An 18,451-nucleotide genomic window follows, 5' to 3' on the forward strand; every position below is an offset into this window, starting at 1 on the left:
AACCCACCCGGAGTCCATGGTGACATCTCTATGCTCACATACTAGTGTGAGTGATGGCAGATCATGAATGGGATAGAGGTCATGGTGATGAATATTTTAAAGGGGAGACTGCAGCGGGTCGTACTGAAAGGTGAACTTTCAGGTTGGAGGGAGGTTACCAGTGGAGTTCCTCAAGGTTCGGTTTTGGGTCCGATTTTATTTTATTTAATCTATTTATTACTGACCTCAGAACCAAATGTAGAAGTGGGCTGATAAAGTTTGTGGATGACACAAAGTTGGGAGGTATTGCCAATTCGGAGAAGGATTGGGATATCCTGCAGGGAGACTTGGATGACCTTGTAAACTGGAGTAATAGTAATAGGATGAAATTTAATAGTGAGAAGTGTAAGGTGATGCATTTAGGGATGACTAACAAGAATTTTAGTTATAAGCTGGGGACGCATCGGTTGGAAGTAACAGAGGAGGAGAAGGACCTCGGAGTCCTGGTTGATCGCAGGATGACTATGAGTCGGCAATGTGACGTGGCCGTGAAAAAAGCTAATGCGGTCTTGGGATGCATTAGGCGAGGTATTTCTAGTAGGGATAAGGAGGTGCTGCTTCCGTTATACAAGGCACTGGTGAGACCTCATTTGGAATACTGTGTGCAGTTCTGGTCTCCCATGTTTAAAAAGGATGAACTCAAACTGGAACAGGTGCAGAGAAGGGCCACTAGGATGATCCGAGGAATGGAAAACCTGTCGTATGAAAGGAGACTCGAGGAGCTCAGTTTGTTTACCCTAACCAAAAGAAGGCTGAGGGGGAATATGATTGCTCTCTTTAAATATATCAGAGGGATAAATACCAGGGAGGGAGAGGAATTATTTCAGCTCAGTACTAATGTGGACACGAGAACAAATGGATATAAACTGGCTGTCGGGAAGTTTAGGCTTGAAATTAGATGACGGTTTCTAACCGTAAGAGGGGTGAAGTTCTGGAACAGCCTTCCGAGGGAAACAGTGGGGGCGAAAGACCTCTCTGGCTTTAAGATTAAGCTTGATAAGTGTATGGAGGGGATGGTTTGATGGGATAACGGGATTTTAGTCAATAGATCAATAACGTGCCATTGAAGGTCAATGGTCAATGCGGGTCTGGCTGGAGAATCTTGCCCACATGCTCGGGGTTCTGCTGATCACCATATTTGGGGTCGGGAAGGAATTTTCCTCCAGGGTAGATTGGCAGAGGCCCTGGAGGTTTTTCGCCTTCCTCCGCAGCATGGGGCAGGGGTCGCTGGCTGGAGGATTCTCTGCGACTTGAAGTCTTTAAATCATCATTTGGGGACTTCAACAGCAGATTCAAGGGAGAGAATTATTCCAGGAGTGGGTGGGTCAGCTTTTGTGGCCTGCATCATGCGGGAGGTCAGACTAGATGATCATAATGGTCCCTTCTGACCTTAAAGTCTATGAGTCTATATTCCTAGGTTAAATTAGACAGGCACACACTGCTCAGATTCCTTTCTGCTGGAAGATACGGAGCATCCTCTCCCGGATCTGTTTAGTTTGCACTCCATACACAATTGGGTTTAAGATGGGGGGCAACAGCAGGTAGAGATTGGCCACCAGGATGTGGACATGGTGGGGGACATTGTGGCCAAAGCGGTGGGTGAGGAACGTGAAGAGTCCAGGGATGTAAAATGCAAGGATGACACACAAGTGAGATGCACAGGTGCTGAAGGCCTTGAGACGGGTGTCCATGTACGGGAGTCTGAGTATAGCCTGCAGAATCATAGCATAGGACACAGAGATGATAAATAAGTCAATCCCGACCACCATAAAAGCCACAAATAGTCCATAAATGATACTGACTGTAACGTCCCCACACACCAGCTTCACCACAGCCATGTGTTCACAGTACGAGTGGGAGATGAGGCAGCGCTGGCAGAAGGGCAGCCTGCGGACAAGGAGGGAGAAGGGGCTCACCAGAAGGACTCTGCGTGCCAGCACCAGGCTCCCCATTGTCACTATGGCTGGGACGGACAGGATGCTGGAGTGCCGGAGGGGGCAGCAGATGGCCACGTAGCGATCCAAGGCCATGGCCATGAGCAAGCCCGACTCCACCGATGAGAAGGTGTGGATGAAGAACATCTGAGTGGGACAGGCATGGAACCTGATCTCCCTGGAGCCCAGCCAGAAGATGCTCAGCATTTTGGGCAGGGTGGACGTAGACAGAACCAGGTCGGTGACGGCCAGCATAGCCAGGAAGAGGTACATGGGCTCATGCAGGCTTTGCTCTGTCTTTATAACACAGAGAACAATGACATTTCCCAGCACGGCAATGACATACATGATGCAGAAAGGGAAGGCGATCCAGAACTGGGCCTCCTGCAGTCCAGGGATGCCGACCAGGAGGAAGACGGCAGGGTGGGAGAAGGTGCTGGTGTTCGGACATGACATGACATGCTGTTTTTCTCCTACCTGGGCTGGGAGAGCTTTGACCCTCTAAACAGGCAGCAAAGAACCCATGAGGGCTGATTCAGTTCCTGGGAAACAGGAGTGTAAATGAGTTACTGAATATTGGATCAAGTTCCTCTTTTCCAAATACCAGCTCCAGTCCCAGGACAGCAACTTGAGTTAGAGATGGTGGCAGTGCAGTCTATCTCTTCACGAGACTGAGGTTTTTTGGTTTATTTGTTTCTCCCCTTTGACATTCGGTTCCCTTTCTTCTTCTGGCTTTCTATGAGAACAGTGAAGTGTTATGGAGGTAGTGCACTCTTAACAAAGGAAAAAAAGTAATCAGTGCAGTATTCTATCTCTCCCTTTTGATTCCTCCCAGAAAACTAGGGAAAGGAAAGGACAAAAAGACAAATGCATAAACCTGTGCGCAAAAAAAACCAAACTAACGTGGGTATTGGGATACTAATGACTGTATGAGCCACATTAGCCAAACCTCATTGGAGACACAGGCACAGCCTTTTAGCAAAAGGCAGCCCCAGTTGGAGAAAAGAGGATTAAAACCCGAGAAGCCTCAGGAGAAGGGGGCTAGTCAGAGAGGTTGTGATTCAGAGCTGGTTAGTGAGTGTCACATCAATGTGGGGTGTAATCTTTGTGTTGTTGTTTCTTGAAACAATGGTGGGTGTCTTTTCTTTACAAGCTTCCTTATTTTTGTACTGCTGTCATGGTTAGAAGCCCCACCTGAGACCGGGACCCCATTGTGCTAAGGCACTGTACAGTGTCTGATTTGAAGAGCTTGCAGTTTAAATAGCAAAGACAGACACAAGGTGGGAGGAGAAACAGAAGCACAGAGAGATGACTTGCCCAAGTTCACAGAGCAGGTCAGTGAAAGAGCCAGGAAAAGAGCGTGGGGCTCCAGTCCCAGACCCTAGCCCCTAGATCATGCTGCATCTCAACCAAGCTGCTTGTTCGTTTTGACAAAGATGGAAAAGACCTTCAGATGCTGGCACTTAGACACTATGGCTAGGACTATAACAGGGTTTCAAAGAGAACTGGATAAATTCATGGAGGTTAAGTCCATTAATGGCTATTAGCCAGGATGGGTAAGGAATGGTGTCCCTAGCCTCTGTTTGTCAGAGGGTGGAAATGGATGGCAGGAGAGAGATCACTTGATCATTACCTGTTAGGTCCACTCCCTCTGGGGCACCTGGCATTGGCCACTGTCGGTAGACAGGATACTGGGCTAGATGGACTTTTGGTCTGACCCAGTATGGCCGTTCTGATGCTGATGTGAGTGGTTTTTCTCTCTTTTTTTGGGGGGGGGGGGGGGAGGGTGGTTCCAATAGGAATTAGCTGGAGGATAGGTCTATCAATGGCTATTAGCCAAGATGGTCAGGAACTCGACCCCACGCACTGGGTGTCCCCAAATATCTGACTGACAGCAGCTAAGACTGGACGACATGGGATGGATCACTTTATTATTATCAGTTCTGTTCATTCCCTCCGAAGCACCTGGCATTGACCACTATCGGCAGACAGGATACTAGGCTAGACGGACCCTTGGTCTGACCCAGCCTAGGTATCCTTTTGTTCTTTTGTCCAGGTTATTTTTGACCTAGTGGAACAACAATAGGTATGTGATCTATGAAGGTATTTATATAGCCCCTATCACTGTAATGTCTTTGCATCTCCTGGTTGTTAATTCATATCTCAACAAAGCACTCCTGAGAGAGAGAGAAATGTGGTTTCCCCCATTTTACAGATGGAGGTACAGAGAGATAAAGTGCTATGCCCATGCTCCAGGGCCTTCAGCAAAAGACCAGGGAAGAGCTACAAGAATGATTCCAGGGCTGAAAAGCACATTTTACTGTCAGAGCCATCTCACTCTCAATCTGTGTAGATTCAATTCCTTCCTTGTGGAGAAGATCCCTTATGCGAGGGGGTCTTTCATCTAGCAGACAGACATACAAGATCCAATGGAGAGAGATCACTTGATCATTACCTGTTAGGTTCACTCCCTCTGGGGCACCTGGCATTGGCCACTGTCGGTAGACAGGATACTGGGCTAGATGGACCTTTGGTCTGACCCAGTATGGCCGTTCTTATGTTCTTAATGACTGGAAGCTGAACCAAGACAATCAGGAAATAAGGTTGTAAGGGAGCGGACTCACCCCTGCTGCGCCTCCTGCTGGTCTCGTCCGGGAATTAGCTCAATTTCCAACCCAGAGCGCCCTCTGCAGGCTGGTGATCCACTACCGCTTGGCCCCCGTGTCCCTCCCTGGACCCCGGTGCCCCTGTACCTGGGGTGCTGCCCCCTAGCAGTAACCCCTCATTCTTAGGGTCTCCCCTCCCTGGGGAACCCCCACCCACTATTCCCACCTTGCCTCAGTATAAGGCTACTGCCAGTCATTGTCTAGCCCCACACCCTGGGGCAGACTGCAGTATCAGCCTACTCATCACAGGCAAGGTTGGGTTTGGACCTGCTGCCTTGGCCTATCTCCAGGCTGCCCTCTGCAACCCCCAGTACCCCTTGGCCTAACACTAGGCCGCAGCCTGGGGCTTTCCAGGCTGGAGCTCCCCAGCTCCTCAGCCTTTCCCCAGCCCTGCTCCACCCAGGTACTCTGCTCTAGTTCCCTGCAGCCAGGCCCTTCTCTCTCTGAATGCAGAGAGTGAGTGTCTCCTTGCTCCTGGCTCAGGCCTTTATAGGGCCAGCTGGGCCCTGATTGGGGTGTGGGCCAGCTGCTTCCCCCAATCAGCCCAGGTCTTTCCTGCCACAGCCCCAGCCCTCTGCAGGGCTGGCTTTAACCCTTCCCAGGCAGGAGCGGGTGACCACCCCGCTACAAAGGTGCATATATTTAATGAGGGTAATTGACCATTGAAACAACTTACTAAGGGATGCAGTGTATTCTCTATCATTTCAAACCCTTAAATCAAGGTTGAACTAGAGCGTATCTTTTAGACAGAGACATCCAGTCACCAGGTACCGGGTGGGAGGCAGAAATCACTGGATGGAATTCTAGGGACTGTGTTATACTGGACTAGATAATCAGACTGGTCCCTTCAGGCCTTAAAATGTGTAACCCAGAATTCTGAAAGTGATTCATTTCATGGTGACCAACTTTAGTCTCCTTGGTTGGATCTAATTTTCAGAAAATGCTTCTGAGAGTAGAGCCCTCTGAGGCGCGTCAGTTAACAAATAATAACAACAACAACAACAATAATAAGAATAAGAATAAGAATAAGAATAAGAATAATAAGAAGAAGAACAACAACAACAAATACATCGCTACTAGATGGCACTTTTCACCAGCAGATCTCCGAGCACTTTACGAACGGGTCAAGATCATCATCAACAATGACAATGAGAATGCAGTACATGTTTCAGCTACATTTATAGGAGAGGTATCAAGATTGACAGACAGTTCAGGACTAAGGAGATACAGTGATTGTCTCGATGGTTCATTCAGGCAAGGGAGAGCTGTCACCTCATCCTGTTTGACTGGTGATGCAATGCAAGGTTCAATTCTTTAGCCTTGTACAAACACTAGGACTTTCAATGTAAAACCATCAGAGGCAATCACAAATAATCAAAGCCACTTAAAGGGAAAAAAATAATGTAGAGCCAGACAGGGGTTCACCCTGCCTGTGACTAGAAACAAAAGGCTGTTTTCAGTCTAGCACAGAGAAGGAAAAGCACTCTGTATCCATCCACTGAGGAAATGCTTTGCAGAGTGGGAGTCTTTTCATGAACATTTGGATCCTGGTTCTTGTGAAACCAGTCAGCTCTGTGGCGGGACGGGGGGGGGGGGGGAGGGAATCCACTTTGTTAGATAGGAAAGGTAGTGTAGGATAGGAAAGGATAAGTGTAGACCTAGGTTTGTATTTTATGATTTTCTTTTGCAATGTAACAATTTGTTTCCGTCACTCTTTCCTGTTTCTGGTTAAATCTTTATTCTTTCTTAAATAAACTGATTTTTGTTTTTATTACTAAAGATCACAAGTGCCGTGTGTAACTCAGGAGCGGTGGTTTAAGGTAAGACTGATAAACAGGAGACACTGCTCTTCAGGGGCAGGGAATCTGGGATGTCTGTGACTAGCCTGTATCAGAGATGTTTATCACAGGGGACTGATTCAAAGGGACTTGGGGACTGGGGTGCTCCTATTATTAACCTGCAATGCAAAGTCAGGGCTGGCCCAGAGGAGAGTACTTGAGTGTCACGGAGCTGATTATCAGCCCCCACAAGAGAGATTCCCTCTCACTGAGGCAGGGGCTAATAAGGTGACTCACAGTCCTGGATGTCCTAAGAACCATCACTCACAGGCACAAATTGATGAAAAATATTTGCATTGATGATAATCAAAACACAAATTGTTAACATCAAATGTCAAAATATACAAAGTGAAGAGTCTTAAATCAAACGCTCATATGGTCTCGAGTAGCCTGGCTGTAAATTTTAACAGTTATACAACTTTAAGTTTTTGAAACTCAGTGTCTGCTGGCATTACTTATTTATTGTCTGACCCCAGCCCCTCGCAGTTTCTGGCAACTGTGAAAATTTAAATCAAGAAACATTTTAAAAAATGCAAAATAGTTATGGAAATATAAATTGATAAAAGAATTAAAAAGGCTTAAAAACAGAGAGATTAGCCTTCAAAATGATAAAAAAATAAAAACTGAATTCTGCCAACCCTAGACATCGAACCTTTGACAGCCTCCTGTTTTCTAATGCCAAAACTGTCACAGCTATGCAAAGTGTAGTGGGGCACCAACATGGGTGGAGAGAATTGTGGGAAGAGCACGGAGTTAAAAAATCTTCCCAACACTAATGCAGTGTGCATAATACCCAGTAAAGTGTTGTATACTATGCCTAAAACTATGTATTAGCTAACACAGCCCTTAACCCACACACTTCCAGAGACCACTGAGCATCAGGGCTGTGTGTGCTCGGAGCTGTGAGCTGCCAGGTGAGTGAACCTCTCTCCCCACTGCACAGGGGGATCTTTCCTGTACTTGCTCCTTAAGCCAGCTGAGCCCCCCCCCCCCCCCCGTCCCTTCCCCTCCCCGAGAACCAGCCATGAAGAAGTCAGTTTCCCCAAGACCCCGGACTCACCAGCAATCCCCCCAGCAGTAAGACAATGAGAATTCAGCTCATCCACTCAGAGGAGGATGAACCCGGCTCCAATAGCAGGACTCTCCCAGCTGCGGGGGTTGGAGAGTGAGAATAGCTTTATATACAGCCGGTGGGTGTCCCCATGGAGGTTCCTCACCAGCTGGGGTCTGTCTCTCTGGGCCATTGACACAGCTGAGGGAGCCTAAATACACACACAGAGGTGAATGTTATCAGGAAACAGTAACCCTCCCCATCTGTGAATGACACACCTACACCAACTCCTTTAAAATACAAGAGAAGAAATAAAAGGACACTGCAGTGAATTTTAGTTTTCTCCCTTTCTGTTGGATGGATACAATGCTCCATTTGCACTAGCATCTTTGACAATGGGAACATAGCTCTGGGGAGTAGCATTTCTTGGCTGGGTTCTGTCGAACCTGTCTATTTGTCTTTACAGTATTCCTCGTAGTGGTGTCAAAAGGTGCACGTTATTGCATTCTGCTAACTGCAGTCAAATATAATACAAAGGTCCTACATAAATAATAGGGTTTTTTTATATAGGTCTTATTCATTGACAGGGAGAGTATTGGGGGTTTTTTTTCTTATAAAGGACAGTATCACAGGAACATAGGAATCACCTACTAAGCTCTCGGACTCAGTGATCCCTTGTGGCAATAAGTCATGTGAAAATGGGTTTCCTGGATTCATAGATCCCAAGGTCAGGAAAGACCATTGTAATCATCTAGTCGGACCTCCCTACACAGGCCAGAGAATTTCTCCAAAATATTTTTGGGGCAGATATTTTAAGAAAACATCCAACCTTGAATGAAAAATGGTCAGTGATGGAGAATCCACCACGATCCTTAGCAAAGTGTTCCAGTGGTTAATTATCCTCAATTTTAAATATGTACACTTTATTTCCAACCAGAACTTGTCTAGCGTAAACTTCCAGCCATTACCTTTTTCTGATACACTGAAGAGCCCGTTGTTAAATATTTGTTCCCCAGGTGGGTACTTATGAACTGTAATCTAGTCCCCCCTTAACCTTCTCTCTGCTAAGCTAAATAGATTGAGCTCATTGAGTCTATCATTAAAAGACATGTTTTCTAATCATTTAGTCATTCTTGTGGCTTTTCTCTGAACCCTCTTCAACTTATCAACCTCCTTCCTGAATTGTGGGCTCCAGAACTGGACACAGGATTCCAGCAGTGGTCACAGCAGTGCCAAATACAGAGGTAAAATAACCTCTCTATGCCAGCTCGGGATCCCCGCGTTTATGCATTCAAGGACGGCATTTGTCCCTTTGGCCACAGTGTTGTACTGAGAGCTCATTGTTCAGCTGATTATTCCCCATAACACCCAATGTACATTTGGTTATATTAAAACATATAATGTTTGCTTGTGCCTAGTTTACCAAGCAATGCGATCAGTCTGTATCAGTGACCTGTCCTCTTCATTATTTGCTGCTCCCCCAGATATTGTGTTATCTGAAAACATTACTAATAATGATTTTATGTTTTCTTTCAGGTTACTGATACAAATGTTAACTGGCATAGAGCCAAGGGCTGATTCCTCTGGGACTCCACTGGAAGCACATGCCTTGGTGATCATTCCCCCCTTTACAATTAGGTTTTGAGACCTATTCTTTAGCCAGTTGTTAATCCATTTAATGTGTGCCATGTTAATTTTACATTGTTCTATATTTAAGCCAAATATCATACAGTAACAACTCAAACACTTTACAGAAGTTTAAGAATATTACGTCAACACTCTTATTTTTTATCCATCAAACTTGATATCTCAGTCTCAAAAAGATGAGATTATTTTAACAGGATCTATTTTCCATAAACCCATGTTGATCAGCATTAATTACATCACCTTTAATTATTTATTGGTCGCGTCCCATAGTAGCAGCTCCATTATCTTGCCCACAACTGACGGCAGACTGGCAGGCCTATAATTACCCAGCTCATTCCATTGACCGTTTTTAAATATTGGCCCAAGAGCAGCTTTCTTACAGCCTTCCAGAACTTCCCCAGTGTTCCAAGAAAATCAGCATTAATGTTCCAGCAAACTCCTCAGCGTTTTTAAACTACAGAGCAGCACCAACAACATCTCCTGGATATGCTCCTGCACAACACTTGATGGGAAGATAACTCAGAACTACGGTTCGGACATTGGAAAAGAATCTATCTCCAAAGTGGTCAAATACGAAGAGAGTTTCCAAATCAGATAAAAAGGCAAAAAAGAGCTTATAAACACCTTTACAACAGACGTCACTCAAAGAACTGCCGAGTCTAGAGCCTGGTGACTGTTTTTGTCACTGGGAGAAAAAGGATGGATAACTCCAGCTGTTGTAAATAAAAATACTTCATAGCCCAGATCATCTCTGATCGAGACTGACAGTGTAGAGATCAACACAAACCATCGACATCCATCGTTTGCTCATCAGAAGGAGAAATCAACAGAACAGCTCTACAGATGGCAGATGGAAACCTAGAAGAAAAAGACGTACGGGGCAGCAGCTGCTGCTGTACAACCTCCCACATCGCTCAAGCAGTCTCCAGCCCTCCCTATGAAGCTGCCACCTGCCCTGCAATCCCTCCACACAAGTTAATACTGAACTGGTTGCAGTTTGCAGCTTCAGGCTGCTTGATAGTAATGGCCAGGGACTTCATTTTACCTGGATTAATAACCAGACTAATGTGAACTGCTTCTTGCAGTCACAGTCACCTGGCATCTGTGTAGCAGCTCCAGGTGTGCTGTTACAGCCCTTTTCAAGCTCCCATGTCTGGACACCTTCCAGGAGGCTGTGTTTGGTCCCCACATACTGGCCCCATTCTCGGGGTGCACCTCTGGGAGCGGAGACCTGTACATGAAGCGCCAAGACCCCAAGACTAGTTTTGGCCTGTCTCCTGCAGATTCTCCAATTGCTTCAGCACACCCTTCCCAGACATCCCCCTTGAGTGCACTCTGTTTCCAGTTTCTCTTTTTCAGGGCACATGTTCGTTAAAGCAAACACACCCAGGCCTTGCAAAAGGGGTGGCTAAAACAATTCCTCTTTAGACAGCACAAGAGATACCCAGTGTGATGGGTTCTCCCCCCGGGCTGCCACGTGGAACTGGGGTACAGTTCAGACCTCTGTCTCACCAATCCAGGGTCCCTCTTGCACTGTGATGTTGTGGCAAGCTGGAAATCCCTCCAAGGTTGCACTCACACCAACATCCACAGGAAGGGACCACACCCAGCTGTGTTCAGGAATTCTCTGACCAACCACTCATGGACCCACCATAGGGAAGCTCCAGCCAAAATACCCCCAGGTCTCCGGCCTAGGACACCAGAGCTGTACCGTTCTATCCTGGTCAAAAGCCTGACCTGTCTGCATTTATTGCCCAGGCCACCCCTCCCTCGATGTGAATAGGATGATGCACAAGCGTTCGTTAACTGAGCTGAGGTTTTAAAATCACAGTCTAAATGTCATACACTAAATAAGATTTGAACCAAACAGTGTCTCACCCTATTAGATTGTACAGACAGTCCATCAAGCTTCCATACACTGGCTAGAACTCCTATTAGCCTGAGACCAGCAATTCCCACAGTTCAGTCTTTGTTCTGCAGGTGCTTCCAGGTGTTCTTGTTTGGGGAGTGATGTCGCTGCCCCCTTCTATAGTTTCTTCCATATGATGGGAATCCATAGCTCCAAGTAAAGTGTGCTTTTCAGCCCTGGAATCATTCTTGTAGCTCTTCCCTGGTCCAAGCCAAGTTCCCAGCCCAGTTGTTGGAAAATACAGGTACCAAAATGGAGCTCAGCGTCATATGGTTTAGTCAAATGCCCTTGCGAGCTTCTCTGAGTCATAGCAGCCATTTTCCATAAGCTGGCTGAAGCATTCCCAGAAAGGCTTACGAGGTGGGGGTTAGGGTTAGGGGTCCATTGTTTACCTTAATAGTCGATTCACTTGAATTAACCCTTCATCATCCGCTGTCTAGACTGGAAGCTCTTGCCTTGTGGGGTCACCCCGGAGCAACCACATTTGGAATACAGATACGTAGTCAATATTCATAACTTCTGGTAAAAATGATACATGCTCACAAATAGGATAATCATATCCAGAAGATCAGAACATTCTGAAAAGATGCATCGTAATTATGTCATAACCACATCTTAATCATACCACTTTAATGAATATGGGGTGCAGAGTATCACACCCAGATCTAGGTAAACATAATATGACACCTGCACACCATTCCCTGCCTCAGTGTCCTCATCACCCTGGAGCATTCTTTGGGATTTGGTCAGAGCCCTGGGGCCACCACCTGCAGCTCCTGGCTTCTCCTCCAGCTGCAGCCATAGCCCTGCAACCATAGATTTCCCTCTGCCACCCTTTTGCCTCTCTCCTCCCCTAGCTTCTTCTGACTTATCCATTCTCTGTGTTTTTATAGGAATGGACCAACCCCTCCTCTCTCTGTTCCCTCTTCTGGAGAGGTTCCATTCCTTCCATGCCCACCCCACTGCAGAGACACTGGACAAAACTGGCTTTTATCTAGAATGTAATTACTCTTTTCTTCTGTCTGGGCGAGATCTCATTAGGGGCTGATAGTCTTTCATGACCACCCTATTGATAGACAAATGCCTCTGCCCCAGCCTCCTGCCTCTGTGCACAAGGAGCATGGAAAAGGCAGCACAAAGACATAATGGTAACAAGATGGTTTAGATAATGAAAGATGAGTTAAGAGGGTTTCCACCCATCTGGGTTTCACCTGGACAGTGTCCAATTACTGCATGCTCTGCCCATGCTCAGTTGGGGCTGCCTCCTAACTGCTGGCAGGCATCTGGTCATAGATCATCAGGGTTAGAAGGGACCTCAGAAGGTCATCTAGTCCAACCTCCTGTTCAAAGCAGGATCCATCCCCAGACAGATTTTTACCCCAGTTCCCTAAATGGCCCCCTGAAGGATTGAATTCATAACCCTGGGTTTAGGAGGCCAATGCTCAAACCACTGAGCTATCCCTCCCCCCTCAGGGCTGCAGCAGCTCCCCCCATCCCAACAATTTAGGGGCTCCGGGGGGAGGGGGGGGAGGGCTCTCGCTCCACCTCAGCGCATGCCTTAGCCCCAGAGTTCTTAAATGCAATACAGCTTGAGTGCGGACTGTGCTGAGTTCTGTTCTCCTCCCAGCTTCCGTCTCTGGGGCAGGGAGTTTGGTTATAAGCAGAGCCAGGGTGATTAAGATAAAAAAAGACTTGTCACTAAATTAAATGCAGAATCATTAGTTGGTCCTGAAAGCATTGCCAGGCATTCCTGTTAAAATATAGGAAGCAAATGATAGGAATAAATGGTGAAAATGGAGAGAGGTAAATAGTGGTGTCCCCCAGCGGTCTGTCCTGGGACCAGTACTATTCAACATATCCATAAATGATCTGGAAAAAGGAGTAAACAGTGACGTGGCAAAATTTGCAGATGATACAAAATTACTCAAGCTTGTTAAGTCCAAAGCAGACTGCAAATGGTTACAAAGGGATCTCACAAAAGAGGGGGACTGGCCAGCACAAAGCAATAAAGTGGCAGATTAAATTTAGTGTTGATAAATGCAAAGTAATGCACATGGCAAAATATTATCCCAACTATACATATAAAATGGTGGGGTCTAAATTAGCTGTTACCACTCAAGTAAGAGATCTTGGAATCATTGTAGGTAGTTCTCTGAAAACATCCACTCGGTCTGCAGCGACAGTCATAAAAGCAAACAGAATGTTGGGAATCATTAGGGAAGGGAAAGGTATTAAGACAGAAAATATCATATTGCCGCTATGTAAATCCATGATATGCCAACATATTGAATACTGTGTGCAGAGCTTGTCACCCCATCTCAAAAAATGATATATTGGAATTGGAAAAGGTACAGAGAAGGGCAACAGAAATTATTAGGGATATGAAACACCTTCTGTGACAAAGTGGGAATGTTCTTAATGTTTTCTCTGAATACTGTGTGGGTTCCTCAGTTTCCCCTATGCAGTTCTTAAGTCTCTAGCTGGTGGGATAAGGGTGTGTGGTTGTTGCAGAGCCCTAGAGGGACAGTATGACGGTGTCTGCACAGAGAATGGCTGACGCCCTCCTGGCAACTGATGGCCTGGGCCCCTCCTCTGCAAATTTGCCAACTGAACATGTTGGAGAACAAAGAGATCAGGTGACCTCCTGGCCCGGGACAGAGACAAAGGCGAGAGGAGGGGCTGGAGAGTTTCAGTTTGGAGCTGGCTTGGGAAATGGAGGGAGGCCCAGATGGAGCTCTGGCCTCCCTGCCCCAAGATGGACCTGACTTAGGGGTCCTGTTTCCTGTACCTACAAGCTCTCTTTTAGACTGTGTTCCTGTCGTCTAATAAACCTTCTGTTTTACTAGCTGGCTAAGAGTCACGTCTGACTGCGGAGTTGGGGGTGCAGGGCCCTCTGGCTTCCCCAGGAGCCCGCCTGGGCGGACTTGCTGTGGGAAGCGCATGGTGAGAAAAGGGGATGATGAATGCTCCGAGGCCAGACCCAGGAAGGTTGAAGCTGTGTAAGCTTCTTGCCCTGGAGACAGTCTGCTCACAGAGAGGAGGCATGCTCCCCCAGAGTCCTGACTGGCTTTGTATGGAATAGTTCCAGAGCATTGCCCGGTGACTCCGTGACACTTTCTATATGAGGAGAGATGAAAAAGACTTTGATTTTCAGTTTGGAAAAGAGATGACTAAGCCGGGATATGAGAGAGATCTATAAAATCATGACTGGTGTGGAAAAATTGAATAAGAAAAGGTTAATTTACTACGTCACATAACACAAAAACTAGGGGTCACCCAATCAAATTAATAGGCAGCAGGTTTAAAACAAACAAAAGAAAGTATTTCTTCACAGTCAACCTGTGGAACTCTTTGCCAGGGGATCTTGTGAAGGCCAAAACTATAACAAGGTTCCAGTAAGAACTAGATACGTTCTTGGAGGTCAATCAAAGGCTATTAGCCAGGGTGAGAAGGGGGGTGTCCCTAGTCTCTGTTTGCCAGAAGTTGGAAGTGGGTGACAGGGCATGAATCACTTGATGATTATCTGTTCTGTTCATTGCCTCTGAAGCAACTGGCATTGGCCACTGTTATAACATAGGATACTGGGATACACAGGATACCTACCATGGCCATTCTGATATTCTTATATAGACCCCAGAACTATCCATCCCCCCCCACACACACACATACTTTAACTCACTAGACCCCACTCACCTCCCAGAACTGAGCTAGAACCCAAGAAGCCTGACAGGGCCTCTCTCTCCACAGAGTTAGTAACAAAATAAGAATACACATTAAAATTATGAACCCCACCAGTGTCCCTTAAGTGACTTACCACAAGATGCCAGAACATGTTAGTATTAGAGCTGACTGGGTTTAATATTTGTTTTATTTTCTTTCTTTTATCTACAAATTAGATACAGTGCTCCCATCTGCTAATTGCTAAGTTATCTGCCAAAAAAACTAGAGCTTTCAAGAGCTTAGGTAGCCCCTGGAATCATGGTTAAAGTTGCCACCCCAAGCAAAATCTGAAATGGCTCCCTTGCAGATCCTGCGGGGGGAGAGGGAGGTGGAGATGATCCAGCGAGTGACAGGGGGAGGGGAGGATCGGATCGATATACAGGGGTAGGGCCTTAGCTTGAGGAAGCAGAACAAGGGGTGAGACTTGACAGAAGAGGTAGAGCAAGGGGCAGAGCTTTGGAATCCGGTTACAATCAATTAGAAATGTGTTAATGAGTTGTGCACAGAGCGAGTCCCCAGTTTGTCAGGCTGACACAGCACGGTAGGGTCGGGAAAGGATTTAATGTCTCTCTGACTGTCCAGTAGCTGATTCAGGAAAGAGGGCTTAGCACCATGTCCCCAGCCAGCTCTGCACGGTGGTTGGCCTTAGAGCCAGAGCACCAGGAGAAAACTTTCGGTCCTTTATGAGAAAAGAGCCGGAGCAGCCTGTCCCGGATCTGTTTGGTCTTGAAACCATAGATGATGGGGTTTAGCATGGGGGGCAGCAGGATGCTCATGTTGGCCGTGAGAATGTGGAAATGCAAGGGCACATTCTGGGCAAACCGGTGTGTGAGGATGGAGAAGAGAGATGGGATGTGAAAGGCTAAGGTGGCAAACAGGTGGGAGCTGCAAGTCCAAAAAGTCTTCACCCAGGCGTCCTTTGTGGGGAGGCTGAAGATCGCCCTGAGAATCTGTGTATAGGACAGGGCAATAAAAAACACATCCACACCAGTGATGAGGAATATCAGAGAGAAGCCATAGTAATTATTGACACGGATGTCAGCACAGGCCAACTTCACCATGGACATATGCTCACAGTAGGTATGGGGGATGATGTTGGTTCTGTAATAGGGGCACCGCCTCGCCAGGAAGGGATTGGGTAGAACGAGTATGCTGCTGCGTAGTACCACAGCCAGACCTATCTTGCACACCACGGGGCTTGTCAGGGTGGTGGAATGTCTCAGGGGATGGCAGATGGCCACGTAGCGATCCACAGCCATGGCCACCAAGATCCCAGATTCCATTGCTGAGAAGCAGTGAATGAAGTACAGCTGGGTGAGGCAGGCATTGAAATCGATTTCCCTAGAATTGAACCAAAAAATGCTCAGCATTTTGGGCACGGTGGACGTAGACAGGGCCAGGTCAGTGACAGCCAGCATGCAAAGGAAATAGTACATGGGTGCATGCAGGCTTGGCTCTATCTTCACAATGAAGAGGATGGTGAAGTTCCCGAAGATGGCTATGGCATATATTGCACAGAAGGGGATGGAGATCCAGACATGGGCTGCCTCCAGGCCAGGAATGCCCAGCAGGATGAAGGTGGAGGGGTTGGTGAAGTCGGTTGAGTTGGAATCTGACATGGAGTAGGGGAGAAGGTGTCCAACTCTGAGGTAGAATGGTGTCTCCTGACTTCCTGTATGTGCCCAAGCTCTAGGGTGATGGTCGCAGTACAAATGCCTGGATGGAGAGACAATGTTAACATGAGACACTACATGCACTCCTGGAGGCTGTTCTCATGGGTGAAGCAGATTGGTCGCTCTTCACACACTGAAAAATGACATTTTCATTATTTAGAGAAATTAATTATGAACTCCTGACCCTACTAATACCAATTCCATATTTGGTGGTGCTCCATATGTCAATAATTCCTTTTTGTCTTAGTGTGGGAAGCCTTAATAGATACCAGCAGGAAGCATGAGGGTGGATACTGCTTATTGCTCATTGTTCCTTAATGCAATGAAACCCAGGCTACAGAGTCCATGCTGTAGGGATTTTCCCATTCACCCAGTTGCTCAAAATCTGAGAGTGGAAAAAAATTAAAACTTTGCCAAGACATGTGCCAGGAGAAACATCCCAACTAGAACAGACCTCTGGGAAAAGACCTGGCAGCTCAAAGGAAACACCTGCTCTTTCGAAGCAGTGGCCAAAACAAAGACAATGCCTAAGGAATGGAATGGAAAATAACCTGCTCTGTATATGTGCTCAGTTTTCATAGAATAGGATATCAGGGTTGGAAGGAACCTCAGGAGGTATCTAGTCCAACCCCTGCTCAAAGCAGAACCACACTCCAGACAGATCCCTAAATGCCCCCCTCAAGGGCTGAACACACAACCCTGGGTTTAACAGGCCAATGCTCAAACCACTGAGCTATCCCTGCCCCCAGTCTCTATAAAGGATATCACAGAGAGAATGTGAGTTTCTGAGGGCTTCTCTACATTACCAGGTGGATCAAAGGGCAGCAATTGATCCAGCGGGGACCGATTTATCGCGTCTAGATGCGATAAATTCACCACGAGCACTCTCCCGTTGACTCCAGTACTCCACCAGGGCGATAGGCGCAGGCGGAGTCGACGGGAGAGCATCAGCCGTCAACTTACCGCAGTGAAGACACTGCAGTAAGTAGATCTAAGTACATCGACTTCAGCTACGTTATTCACGTAACTTAGATCGATTCCCCCACCCAGTGTAGACAAGGCCTAAGACAAGCTATGAGAATGGGGGAGGCTGCCATATGCAGAGAGACTGAAAAGTCTGTGGCTCTTTAGAGAAGAGAGAAAGAAGGGGGCATATAATAGAGGAGAGGAAAAGAAACAGTGAAACTGATTGTGTTGAAATGGACAAATGGAGAACAGCTCCCAACCAGTAATATGTACAGATAGTGCTTCAAAAGGCTAATTCCTCAAAGCTGAGGCAAATTATCAGCAAAACTGATGGGGAGGAAAAGTTCAGACAGAAAAATGGGAATGAAACTTTGGAGATCCTTAAGAATACTTTATTACATAGCTAAAAAGAAATGATAAATCAAGAATGTGGACAACTTTTGCTAAAAATCCAGTCCAGTGGCAAAGTGAAGGCAGCAACTGCAGGGAGGAGGCAAGCAATGTATAACGAATGGGGGGGAAAGGAATACAGATAGCAAGCAATACAAATTGCACTTTATGAAAATGATAAGGGGCACTAAAGACATCAGGGAAAAATTCAAGCTTGGCCAGGCTATGGATCACAAAAAAGGAGGTTATTAAGTATTTTAAATACAAAGAAATAATGGAAAATTTTAGGCCAAATTCTCGTAAGACAAAGGAAATTTGATAATGTTGCAGAAAAAAGAGTTGTATTTTTTGTTTGGCATTTCCTGTACATTAGCAATCAATGAGGCTGTTAAGCAGCATCTACAGTAGAATGTTAGAGTTACGACCACCAGAGTTACAAAGTGACCAATCAACCACAATTCTCATTTGGTATCAGAAATATGCAGTCAGGCAGCAATAGAGCCAAAAAAAAAAAAAAGGTAAATCATAGAATCATAGAAGATTAGTGTTGGAAGAGACATCAGGAGGTCATCTAGTTCAACCCCCTGCTCAAAGCATGACAAACACCAACTAAATCAT

At 46.4% G+C, this 18,451-nt stretch overlaps 2 protein-coding genes across 3 annotated transcripts; both read right to left on the reverse strand.

Moving 5' to 3' along the window:
- Positions 1-1,481: 1,481 nt before the first annotated feature.
- Positions 1,482-8,832, reverse strand: LOC112114240 (olfactory receptor 52R1-like). Of its 2 annotated transcripts, XM_026660465.1 has the most exons (2): positions 8,818-8,832; positions 1,482-2,435 (listed from the first exon to the last, which is right to left on the reverse strand). In XM_026660465.1, exons 1-2 carry the CDS (start codon positions 8,830-8,832, stop codon positions 1,482-1,484), a joined length of 969 nt encoding a protein of 322 aa, XP_026516250.1. The 2 variants fall into 2 exon arrangements, with proteins under 2 accessions (XP_026516250.1, XP_024066615.2); XM_024210847.2 differs by lacking the exon at positions 8,818-8,832 and having other exon boundaries at positions 1,482-2,456.
- A 6,562-nt stretch (positions 8,833-15,394) lies between these two features.
- On the reverse strand, positions 15,395-16,429 carry LOC112114239 (olfactory receptor 52E4-like). Its single transcript, XM_024210845.2, has one exon. The coding sequence runs from the start codon at positions 16,421-16,423 to the stop codon at positions 15,395-15,397; it is 1,029 nt and encodes a 342-aa protein (XP_024066613.1). The 5' UTR covers positions 16,424-16,429.
- Positions 16,430-18,451: the final 2,022 nt, after the last annotated feature.

This window comes from Terrapene carolina, unplaced genomic scaffold (genome assembly GCF_002925995.2).
Source record: "Terrapene carolina triunguis isolate 2854851 unplaced genomic scaffold, T_m_triunguis-2.0 Scaffold784, whole genome shotgun sequence".
NCBI lineage: Eukaryota > Metazoa > Chordata > Testudines > Emydidae > Terrapene > Terrapene triunguis.